Raw genomic sequence first — 12,393 nt, forward strand, 5'->3', positions numbered from 1 at the left:
TAAAGTGCTTATTGTCAGCCACATAAAATTTGCATAGCATCTGTATTTATTAGAAAAATATTTTCCACACTGCAATGAACTCAAATCAAATCTCCAGGAAATTCCCTGGTGTACAATTAGAGAGCCCAGTTCTTGCTCACATCAATATTCAGCCAATTCCATTGGATTTGAATTCTTGGATTCAGATTCTGGACTGAATGTGATCAGCATCATCACCATAAGGGGACAGTTTAAAAGACAAGAAAATGTGGCTGTGGTTGACGACAGTGTAAGGGTGCACACGCTTCCAAAGTGCCAGTGAAAACTGAGAAGAATGTTGCCAACGTGGAGAAGTGGCGTTTGCTTGCTTACATTAGGAGCTATGCTTGACAAATACACCTTTGTGTATTTGCAAGGATGTGGCAGCCTTAAGAAATGAGCCTCCTTACTTTCCTAAGGACCATGACAAAGGAGTTCCACAGCCTGGGCTCAGTGTTGTGCCTTTCCTCTCCTCCTCATCCATTCTGGATAGGTGTTTTTCTGGTTTTCCCCTTACCATTGCATGTATCACAACCCCTAAACCTTCAGGGAACTCCCCAGGAGTGCCCCTGCTGCCGGTAAATTCTTCCTGCCAGTCAGTCTTTGAGAAATGTGTCTTCAGCAGTTCTTAATCTTTGCAACATGTAACTTACTGCCACAGTAAAGTAGGACTCTGGAATCAATATTTGTGCTAGTCAGACTGGGACAGATATGAGACAAACATCACCTCTTTTATTTTAAATTTTGCTATCCTTTACCATTGGGTCAGGATGAATTTTGTTGGAAGTTCTTTCTTGACCATGGAGAGTCTTCACTTCCCTTTTGCCTTTATATTTTTCCTTCTGATTTCTGCTTGCAGAGCATTTTGCTCAAAGTTTAAGGTTTGAGAAATTAGCTTTTCTGAGGTACCCTGTATATAAACACCTAAAAAAGGAATTTTAGTAAATGCGTTCAAACTATAGGAGAGAGCTTTTGTCCATATAGTATCAAATCAGGTTATGATCAGGTTCTAAACTGAACCTGCAGTTCTCCTATGGATTTATCTTTATTGGAATTACCTTGTTTTGGGTGCAATACATATATGTTAGAAATTCTCACTACCAAATTTTAGAATCTTTCAGCTCTTCTAGTGTCTGTAGGACCTTCATTAGTTCTCTTCTGGATTGAATCCATCATAGCTACAGGCCTTTTTTAGCAAAGAGTGTTATCTCACCAGGATAGATGTGCCTCAAGCAAACGGTGGATTAGAGTTTTTTGTTGCTGTTAAGCCTCACCCTTGGACTTCATTTTCCAAGTCTGATGGAAAAGGAAGAGAAGAATAGTGTCTGACAGCTTCCTTGTGACAGCCCTGCCGGTGAGGCAGTGTCTGTGCAGAAGCAGCTGCGATACTGCTGCAGTCAGCACAGAGCTTTCCACAGCACTTCAGATCTGCAGGGCTGCATTTTACAGATGTGTTCATTGGGCTGTTCTGCCATTCGTAACACAGGTACCCCCACAAGCTGCAAGAAGTGTTCATCTCCTGTGTAAGATGGGTCGTTCCCCCCAGTACTGAGTGTGGGCTGAGTTACTGCTACAGCAGCCTCAAGAAATCCTCTTTCCCGACTGCATTCTTCTCCCCCTAATGCTCATTCAGCCGGTGCCAGCTCGCGTGGTGTTAAGCCCAGGAAGCAAATGATCAGAAAGTCTTTTAAAGCAGAAGGGGCTTTGTGTGCCCGAGACCTTCAGCAAGGACTGGTGTCCCATTGTTCGCAGGGAGAGCCCAGGTTTATCCAATTCCCGCCCGGGAACACATTTCCTGACGGCTGCATTGTGCTCCCTGGGCTGGCACTTGGCAGGGCTTCTGTCAGAGCCTTTCGAGGAGCTTTACTTGCTGCCTTTGATTTTCATTTCCAGATCAGCCGTGCCCTCTCAAGGTTAAACCTGCTTTGTCTGTCCCTTTGCAAACCAGCTCTCTGCGTTCTTTCGAAATGTAGAAAATGACGGAGAGTCGCTCCAAGACAAACACACAGCAGCTACGGGGATGGATTAAATAATCTCAATGTGCTTGTTTGAAATGCTGTTTTCAGGACATAAGGTTATCTTTTTTTGCAAAACTACCAGCAAAGAGTAAACCACCTATTGAGAGAAAGTCCAATATTAACTTGTATAGAGAAAAGTGATTCTGGTGTTATTTTTTTTTCAGTGAGTTCATCCAATTACCTCTAACATTTATAGCCATGTGTCCTGCCTGATAGTTTAATGACTCACTCAGTTCTAAACTGAATCCTAACCTCTCTTGGATGCCACCTCCTGTGAACTTGGCCAGCTATCCCATACCACCTTGATTCCTCACCCATTTCTCCTTTTGTCTTACTTTTGAGCTAACACCCACCCTTCCAAACCCCTCTCGTGTGCAGTGCATTAAATATCTCCTGTCCAGTCACTCTCTTTGCTTGCCTGAATGGTTACCACGTTCTTTTGGCCTGCCACTGCCTATGATGCCTTAGGTTTTAACTTTTATATTTTTCAAATCCTGTACTGCCTGGTATGTAACTCTGAAACCCAATATAGCCTGTTAGCTACTGTTCTCTCGTGCTGGTTAGACGTAACAAACCCTCTCTGGGCCTGAACTCAAGGACACTTTGTTGTCCCAGGCCCCAAAGTATGTAAACTAAAGCAGTAATTACATCACTACATGAAATTAAAATTGGAGAATTAACTCTAATATGCAAATGGACCAAATTTATAAAACTGTGAAAAACCCGTGACCCAGGATCCATCTTGGTTGGAGCCCCTTGGAGGCTTTTGACTGCCCTTTTTGAAGGTCCTTCAAATAAACACATGCCTTTATTCTCTTAATCTTGTCTAGCCTCTGTTTTCAGGTAGCCACTTCAAGGCATCACCTACATGGCTCTCTGCAGTGCTTATTGTGTGCAGCCACTCAGCAATGTTATTTCCTTTGGTCTGTCTCATTAAACAGCACATCTCAGCTCCTTTCTCATGAGCAACCCAATCTGAGATCCTAGTGGTACATTTATCGATTAACTTAAATAAGATAAACTCACAGAACAGTAAGACAACAAAACTCTGCGTGGGAAAAAGCCAGCACTCAGGCCTGTCACTCAAAACAATGCAAATCCTTCAGGAATTGGTGTCTGTCCCACAGACAGGATTTTCTAAAGACACAATAAGTGAGAGTCTGCAATTTCTCTTTTGTTTTACTCTAAGAGGCTGTTCAGTACAAATGGAGATGAGAGAACAGGATCATAGTTAGCTGAAGCCACTGAAACCAAGCTGAATTACAGAAAAACTCCAGCACCTGGTTTTTTAATCCATAGAAGAAGAGGGCTCTGTCAAAGCTGGTTCATCTGCCATCTGGCATGCATTTCCTGTACCTGCCTCTAATCTTGGGCTGATTTTTGTTGGCACATTTCCAGAATTGAATAAAGGAGACTTAAGATCAGTATTTTCACTTTTTCATGCTTTCCCCGTAAGTTGGGAACTTTTAAACTGTGTATTACAAAAAGAAACTTTAAAAGTTTATTTTCTAGCTTTATTTTTGGTCAGTGAAAATTGCAGAAGAGTAGTTTTAGGGTTATTTTGGTGGAAAGTTGCTGATTGTTTTAGAGCAGTGACAAGACTTTGGCTGATCTGTGATCTCATTTGTCTTTGAATTTCCTGCTTTTCCCTCTTGGTTTCAGTGGGGGAAAAAGGTGTCTAGAACAATATTTGGTGATCTGATGGAGACATTTACAACACCTCCATTCAATATTCCTCCTCCAGCATCTCACCTGATCACCCTTCACTTGAACGTGGAGTCCTTTACTGCCAGGGAGACTGGGAATAATAATGAGTGAGAATACTGGGGTAGATTTTAAACACCCCCTCCCTCCTAACTTCAGGACAGTTTTCAAATTTTTATTAAAAAATCTGCTCCTTTTTTTATTTTGGTTTCTTTTCTGTTAAGTGAATCAATTATTTGAAGCAGTTGTTTCCCGTGTCATGATGGCAATAGGCAACAGCACTAAATGCCTGCTGCTTTGCTGTTTTTCAGACAATCCTTTCTCTCTTTCACTTGTTCCAGTCACTATTTCCTAATTTAGATGGAAAAGGTAGACCTTGAGAGTAAATAACCAGCCTTGTGTGGCTGCTGCAAGCTGAATAATGAAACACAGCAAGTGCTCTGGGCTTCCCAGGGGCTTGAGCACAAGTGTGAGCCCTGATGCTGCACCAAATGTGGGCTGCTGACCTTGGCAGTGAAACAAGGACCTCGAGCCATGGGTTATTCACCCTGACAAAGGGAGAGCACCGATGTGATGTGGCTCATTGGGTCCTGAATGGTTCAGTGTCGCATTTCCTCAATGGTGATTTGTTGTTTTCTGTAGCTCATACTGCAGCAAGCCTGAATGCAATCCATCAGAAGTATGTATTGGATATTTGTAAGGTAAATTAACAAGCTGATAACAATCACTGCTTCGTATTTAATAAAATGCATGTTCTGGACATCAACAGATGCTGTTTTACTTGTTGTTTTTTTGGTTCTTTTCCTCTACTCATTTTTTGCCCTCTACTCGTTTTGTTTTTCACTCTGAAACGCTGTTGCATGGGTTTTATTTGAATTAAGGTTTCCTCTGTGTTTTCTGTTCTCTGGGCTGGGTTGTATTGCTGTGGCTGCCTTTGACAGCATCATCCTGAAGGGTCCAAAATCCCTGACACTTGCCCTGCCTTTTCTGGATTTGCCTGGGTACTGGAGCTGGGAAGTCACTGTCCATCCATGGTGGAAAGGAAGGGAGATGACTTTTCCCAGTCACTGTGTGAGCATATGGCTGCACTTCTCTCTCCCATGCATCTTCTAAGACCTCACTGACCAGCAAGTTCTCCACAGAACCAAATTCCTCAGCTGCTCCCTGTCCTGTGAATAGCTGAAAATTTGGTTTGCAGAGTGAAGGCAGAGGACATGATTTCTAAATTTCCTTTCACAGTGGTTTCAGCTGCCTGGCTTGCCAGGAGAACACTTTCTTTCCTTGCAAGCTCACACCTCCTCTCTCCATCCCTTGCCCTTGCTTGTACGGAGCAATTGAGTAAAAAAAAGATCTTCTGCAGTTGACAAAAATCCAGGCAGTTATTTTGTAGAAATATCCAAAAAGTGTCCCTTGAGGATGTTTACATAGGGCTTGTTAATTAAAGGAGTAATGATAATTTCAGAGCCAACTTCCAATTCCTTTACAGAGGTGTTGATATTCCATTATGGAAAAGAAGATCCTTTTTGCCCCAGTGCATGCTCATAATTTCACTCACCGAGATACTCCTTTTTTGATCAGGTTATGAAACAATAACCTGCAAAAACAATCATTCCCTTGAAGCTAATCACTGCTGGAAAGGGGAGCCTTGCTTTACAGTCAATGACTTTGATGCCTTGGGTAGTTCAAGTAAGGATCTGCCTTGATTGACAAGACCCTTTATATAAATTTGAGCAATTAGACATCCCAGTAGCAGCTGCTGGGGAGATCTACTGATCACAAAGCTGACAGAGATTGCAGTGCAGGTCTCCTGCTGCTCCCTCTGACATCCTGAAACACCACCTGCAATTTAAAACTGCAAAAGGAATTCTGACTCCAACGAGTTAGGTGAGTGCATGTCTGTGTTTGCTCCCTGTCATGGCTCTGGCTCATGAATAAGGCAGCAGGATTTGCTAAAGTGGCAAAGGATAAATATTTGATTTGTTCTAAAGTTTGTCTATTTTGCTCTCATACATCTTCTTTTAAAAATAAGGAATTTTAGCTATTTTTTTACCCTGTTGAAGGTTATCTATAAATATATTCTCTTTAATGACGTGTAAGATTCCAGTGTGCACACAGTGACATATGTGATGCAAACATCATGTGCTGATCTAAAGCTCTGATTTAGCAAATTTAAATAATTTTGTTTAACAGGAGCTTACAGACTGAAGCATCATCCAGGCAAAAGGCAGTCCCAGCTCACTTAATTTTGGTCTGTCCAGCTGAGAACAGACCCCAGCACACACCAGTCTGTGCCCTGTGTAGTTGCTGACTTTCTCAAAATTGTGTGAAATCTCGGGTTTCTAAGATGGATGTATTTGAATGCAGTGAGAGTATGTAAATTGTAAAATGGACCTTGTGGCTTAGAGCTACTTTCCAGCTCTCTCTTTTTTGACAGAGCAGCTGTTCCAGAGATGCTGATTGCTTTCCTTACCAAGACAGAAGGTCAACAGGTATCAGAGGGTCTTGGTGGATGCTGGGCTGCTCAGGTGTGAGGATGTCAGGGTTCCTCTGGTCACCTTGGCCATGTCCCCCCTTGTCTGACCAGCTCTGACCACTGGCTTGGCAGCCTGGGTTGGGTCTGAGGTGGCTGTAGGGCAGTGTGTGCTGAAGGGACAGCCAGCCCCTCTGGCTGCAGCCCTGGGAGAGGAACAGCACAAGTCCAGTGCACAGGGTGTTGGTACTGGCAACTCCAGTAACACCTGGGGGAGATGCTGAGATTATAGCACAGTTTCAGGGATACTTGGCTCCCAGCTCTGCAGCTATTGGCTTTGTGTGAGTGCAGGGCAACCCAAAAGGGGTGCTAGAAAGGCACATGCTGCAAAACAAATCTGCAGTATGGAGATTTCAGTGGGGCTGAGGTATAAGCTGGTGACTTTATCTCTTCCAGGCAAACTCCCACTGCTGCATTCTGTGACAGAGCTTTTTACTGAGATTTTCCACTTCTGGGAGTAGGTGACCACTCATTCCTCCACCTGCCCCTCTTCTCTCAGGCTGAGTGAGGATGTGTTTGAAGGGAGGAAGGGCTACCCCTGCCTCAGCTAAGCCCGTCCACTTGCACTTCTTGCCTGCTGGGCTGTGCTGGCTCTCCCAACCCTCCCCTCCTCTCCCTTCTGCCTTCAGCATGAAGCTCCACTGCCTGATCCTGGGAGCTCTCCTTGTCCTGCTGCTGTCCGGCTGCGGCGCTGCCACCAAGGCCTCGGCCATCGACCTGCGGACGTTCGTGGGCTGTGCCGTGCGGGAATTCACCTTCCTGGCCAGGAAACCCGGCTGCCGTGGGCTCAGGGTGACCACAGACGCCTGCTGGGGACGCTGCGAGACCTGGGAGGTGAGGCTGTGAGCTGGGGACATCCCTGGCTGGTACTTGCCCCCCAGGAAAAGCCCTCTAAAGACACCCACCCAGTGTCCTGCTCCATGACCCCCTGGCTATCGCTGCCAGCGTTTGCTGTTGGTTGTCCCCTCCCTCCTCCCCCTGCCCCAGAGGGGATGGAAGCCATGTGATGATATTAATGAAGCACTTATGTAATGCTCTTACTACGCAATCTGAAAGCCTCTTACAGCTTGAACACTTAAGGAGAGGAGGACTTTATTACTTCGCTTGAAATAAAGAAGTCCTTTGAGATTAAGATGGAGCTCCCAATTGATGGGTAATATATGTTGTTCCAAAAAGCAAATCCCAAAAGGTAGCGTCTGTTTCTAATTTGGTCCCGTTTTAAGTCACAGCCCTGTATAAATATGAAGTACTTAGGTTTTAGGGGTGTACAGAGGGAGAAAGAAAGAGCGTAAGTACATCCACACACGTCAGAGAACAAATTTCTGACTGTCTTTGCCTTTCTGCAGCTGGAAGGCTCAAGGGGCCAATCCTAGTTTAATTTATTTGGGAAATCTTGAGTGACTCAGAGGGGTTTGTCCACATGAAGACAAGGACTCCACATAAGTGACCAGAGGAGGAGCCAGGGTCTGTGTGCCAGCTCTGACTCCCTTTCTTCATGACTTGGTGGGATGAGGGGAAAGGTCACCAGTGGCCATATTCCACGCTGGGATAAGGTTCCTTTGAGGGACCTCTTGACTCCTCGTTCCCCCTACTCCCAGGCTTCTCCGGCAGCTCAGACCTTGCAGCCTCTCTTGCTGTATTGCAGTACCCCTGGGGTGTAGTTCAGCTGAACCCACCTGGCTGTGGGTTCAACAGCTTCCAGAAGGCACCACGAGGTGTTTGGATGGGGGCTTTGCAAAAGTGAGGGTGTCTGCACATGTTGCTGAAATGTTGCATCTGTTCTCTCCCCTGCCATCCTTCTTGGTTCCCAGGGAGGGCTCTTTGCACAGAACAGAGGGAAAGAAAGAAATTAAAATGTCTTTTGGCTGTGTTACCTTAGGCAGTGGGCTCCCATGCCTGTGTGTGCTGCCCATTCCTGGAGTCTTTGGAAAATGGGTGTCTCTGTTGAGGAAAAACTGATTTTTCTGCAAAACCAATGCCCCTGTGATACCACGTGGCAGAGTGGGTTTCAACGCCTTCAGGCTCCCACCATCTCCTGATAGCTGAGGTCTCTGGCCAAGCTGATTTTCTCAGGAGGAACTGCAGACTTCTATGCTGGCTGCTGTGCCGAGAGCTTTCCCCACAGTGTACAGCCATTGGGATTTGTGGGAAGTGCAGCCTGACAGGGAAGACGGGTCTGGCTGAGAAAAAACCCCAGCCTTTGGCACCTGGATGCACCCCTGCTCTTAGGCAGCTTGTGCACATGAAGGGTTTCCAGCAGAATATGTTTAATGGAAAAGCAATGCTTTTGGAAGAAGGCAGCTGCTTTTGGCAGCATTTGGTCGAAACACTCATACTCTGCTGCAAACCAGCTTTTGGGATAATCTTGTCTTCCTTCAAGCAGGTTTTAATTGGAGCTTTATGCTTTAAACAAACTGAAACACATCTATGAGCCCACTCCCCTCCATGGCAGGGCTCCAACAGGCAAGTGTTGAAGGATATAGCCTAAAACTTATTTCCATGGCCCCTTCCACCTGATCCAGTAGCTCTTCTATTTACACTAAATCCCCTTGAGGAAACTGAGGCTCCAGATGTTTGTCTCGCTTCCTGCCTGAGGCCAGCATTTCCCCCCCGCAGAAGCCGATCCTGGAGCCGCCCTACATCGAGTCCCACCACCGGATCTGCACCTACAACGAGACCAGGATGGTGACGGTGAAGCTGCCCAAGTGTGCCCCCGACGTGGACCCCTTCTACACGTACCCGGTGGCCATCCGCTGCGACTGTGACATCTGCTCCACTGCCACCACCGAGTGTGAGACTTACTGACCTCCCACCCCAACCCAGCCGAGGAGGGGCCGAGTTCTCCCCCGGCTTCATACCCTCGGTACCTCCAGCGTTCTGGAGGGTGTAAATCAGCCCAGAATTTGATCTCGCCCTGTAATTCTCCTAATCACTGACTTTTCTGGGCAGATGAGGCTTAATCCCCCCTCCTCATGCTGCTCAAAGCATGATTGCTGTAGAAACCCAGTGCACAGCCTCACAATAGCAAACCCCGTGGTAAAAAGAAATGATGTGGTTTCCCTTCCTCCTCATGAGCTTTTCACTCCGTGTGACCTTTTTCCCTGCACAGAGCGCCCATGGACTGAACAGCCACTGGGGTGTGGAAACACCCCACAAAGGCATTGCCTCCTCCATAACAGCCTGACTCATCTGGGGTTTAGCTTCTTCCCAGTAATGTAAGTGCAGTTACCAACACTTCCACCACCTCCCCCTCTCCCCTCCATCAGTTAATCTTACCCTGCAGTCATTCAGGAATAACAGTTAAAGAAGAAGGTCTCAAGGCCAACGAAATGGAAATAAGTATTCAGATCACTACCTTGAAATTAGGGGGGATGCATACTCAGCCCTGACTCAGCCAAGGACTTAAGCTCCTGATTAAGTGTTTTGCTTAATATCAGTGCACTTTTACAGTTAAGCACGTATTTCAGTGCTTTGCTTAATTGGGGCTATTTCATTGAAAAAAAAATCTTGTCTCACAAGGGACAATTCCTGAAAAAAAAGAATAGGAGAGAAACACATTAAATGTGCAGAACCATCTGCTTTTGTCCAGGGATTGGAGGGGAAATGGCTTCACGTGGAACCAGTGAGACTCTGCAGAGCCCAAGGCATCTCTCCTGACAATTTCCACTGTCAGAGTGACCAAGCCAAAATGCAACGATCACAGTTTGGTTTCAGCGGGCCCCTGGCTGAGGTGGTGGGAAAGAGGGGGCTTGTAAAGGTGTTCCCTGAGCTGCTAAGCTCCATGGAGACCTGCTGCTCTGAGGGTGCACACAGAGCTGGGGGACAGCCAGATGTGCTTGCAGGAAAGCTGTGGAGTGTCCAGTAGTGGTGGGTGAGACAAGTCCAGCACAAGAAAGAGAGCAGATATTCCAAAGGACAGTTCACACCTCCTCGGACCTGCTCTTTACAAACCAGGGGGACACCTGAGGGCTGCCACAAGAGCCCCCTGTGACCACAGCCACACAAGTGCCTTCGTTCACTGGTTCCCACCTGCAGGAGGACACATTCACATTCATCCCTCATTCCTCCCCTGAGCAAAATGGGCGGTTAGGTGAAAGCAGGAAGATTTGCCAAGTGGGAGAGGCCCACAGGAGCTCACAAAACAAAGACACCTTCTCAGATAGCCATTAGGAGAGAATTGCTGCTGAGAGTAATACCTGCACCTGTCTTCCCTCACTCAGTGCCTTGTCTCCTGGATGCAGTAACAGGCATGCATGCTTGAAACTTCCCCAGGTGTCCTGACCACATTGAGACATTTAGTTTAACCTGTAATTTATTAGTTGATATAATTTTTTTTATCTGTAAAAGCTGCACTGTGACTGAGTAGGAAGAAGGTGATTTTATCACCTGCCTTCTGTAATTCTGAATAGAGACTTCTGTGCCCAACAGCACCAGGAGCAGTTTTTTGCTGATGGAGAGTTTAACTACCCTTTAAAAAGTCCTCATGTTTTGCTAGAAATTGCACATCACGATCCCTCTGATATTGTCAGCTGGTGTTACAGTTATTATGGGGAACCTGCAAATTGTTCTGTGTCCTTAATAAACCTCAAAACTGCAGTATGAAAGCAATTTAAAGCAACGTGTCCCACTTCTTCTGCGTGTAGAGATTTCTCATGTAGAATATGTATAAGCTCCCACAAACTCTTTGCCAGAGCTATGAACACCTGCAAAACATCTTCTTGGTGTGAAGTCATTTCCTTCGCTGAATTTATCTGATGGAGTCTGGCTGTGCTGCAGTCTCAGGATTAGAGGTAGGGTTAGAAAGTGGCAAACTTCCTTCCTTTGCAGCCAGCAGGAAATCAGGGCTGTACCCAGACACGGTGAGACAGTAGAAACCTCAGCGAGTGATCAGAACAGAACACTGCAGGGTGGGAAAAGGGTTTTGACTGATGCAGCCAGACCAGGGAGCAGAAGGCGGAGGTGGGAAGGATGTACTGACTGAAACCAAGTCAGCAAGAGGCCACTTTGAGATGATCTTTCAAGGAAGAGAGCAAAAGAGATGCTGTGGATTTGCCCTGAGGGACAAAAGTCCAGCCACCACCAGAGCTCACCAACTCATTTGGCAGGGAAGTGGTGGAGTCGCCATTACTGGACGTATTTAAAAGACATGTAGATGTGGCACTTGGGGACATGGTGGACCTGGCAGCGCTGGGTTAATGGTTGAACTCAATGTTCTTAAAGGTCTTTTCCAACAAAAATGGTTCCAAAGTTCTATGATTTGACTGGTGCACATCCATCTTTTACAGGCGTTGCTGGGTTCCCACGAGTAGGCACACAGCACTGACTTAATAACAAGGAACCAATTTCATTTCTGGTCCTGGTAATTGCAAATCTGGAACTTTTCCCCAGAAGTAATTATACTAGTAGGTCTTAGTTCTGTCAAATTCCCATCGATTTTCATACTTAAAGTCACAGAACAGTTTGAGTTGTTTCTAGACCAGCCCACCTGCAAGGAGCAGGGGCATCTTCCACTAGACCAGGTTGCTTCGAGCCCTATCCACCCTCATCCAGAATGTTTCCAGGGATGGGGCATCCACCACATCTCTGGTCAGTGTTCCACCATCCTCACTGTAAAAAACTTCTTGTCTAAATCAACCCTCTTTTAGTTCAAAAATTACTCCTTGTCCTGTCACAACTTGTGAGCAGGTCTTTAGTTTTCACATCCTTTATGCTGTAGCTGGGGGGATGTGTCCTGCTCAGAATTTGCAGGCAGTCAGCACAGCCCACACATTTCAGAGCATGAGGAGCTTCTTCCCAGGCAAACTTCACCTCCTTGGGAGCATTTTAATGCTCTTTAAAGCCACGGATTTAGATGTCATCACTCAACCTGTCCAAAGCAGTTAAACAGCCTGTCTGTCTTTGGTGTGTGTTTGCAAAGAGTGTTTGTCACAAAGGCTGTGACACCTCAGGTATTCTCTCTCCCATGAAAAGCAGTGGATTTCTTTGTGCCTCAGTTTCCCTTTTGGACACTGGCAATGATGCTACAGATGACTTTTCCTCTCTACAGTGTGTTTTGTAGTGTACAGGCTTTAAGGCCCCTTGTGACCAGTCACATCTGTACCCTGCAGTGCACTCAGTGCCTCA

General features: G+C 46.1%; 1 protein-coding gene across 1 annotated transcript; it reads left to right on the forward strand.

Annotated features, from left to right (window-relative positions):
- Positions 1 to 6,900: 6,900 nt before the first annotated feature.
- GPHB5 (glycoprotein hormone subunit beta 5) lies at positions 6,901 to 9,075 on the forward strand (the record flags this gene model as incomplete). The annotated part of the gene is made up of 2 exons (XM_082283477.1): positions 6,901 to 7,104; positions 8,887 to 9,075. The coding sequence occupies 2 exons, from the start codon at positions 6,901 to 6,903 to the stop codon at positions 9,073 to 9,075; spliced, it is 393 nt and encodes a 130-aa protein (XP_082139603.1).
- Positions 9,076 to 12,393: the final 3,318 nt, after the last annotated feature.

Source organism: Coloeus monedula, assembly GCF_965178545.1.
Source record: "Coloeus monedula genome assembly, chromosome: 6".
Classification (NCBI taxonomy): Eukaryota; Metazoa; Chordata; class Aves; order Passeriformes; family Corvidae; genus Coloeus; species Coloeus monedula.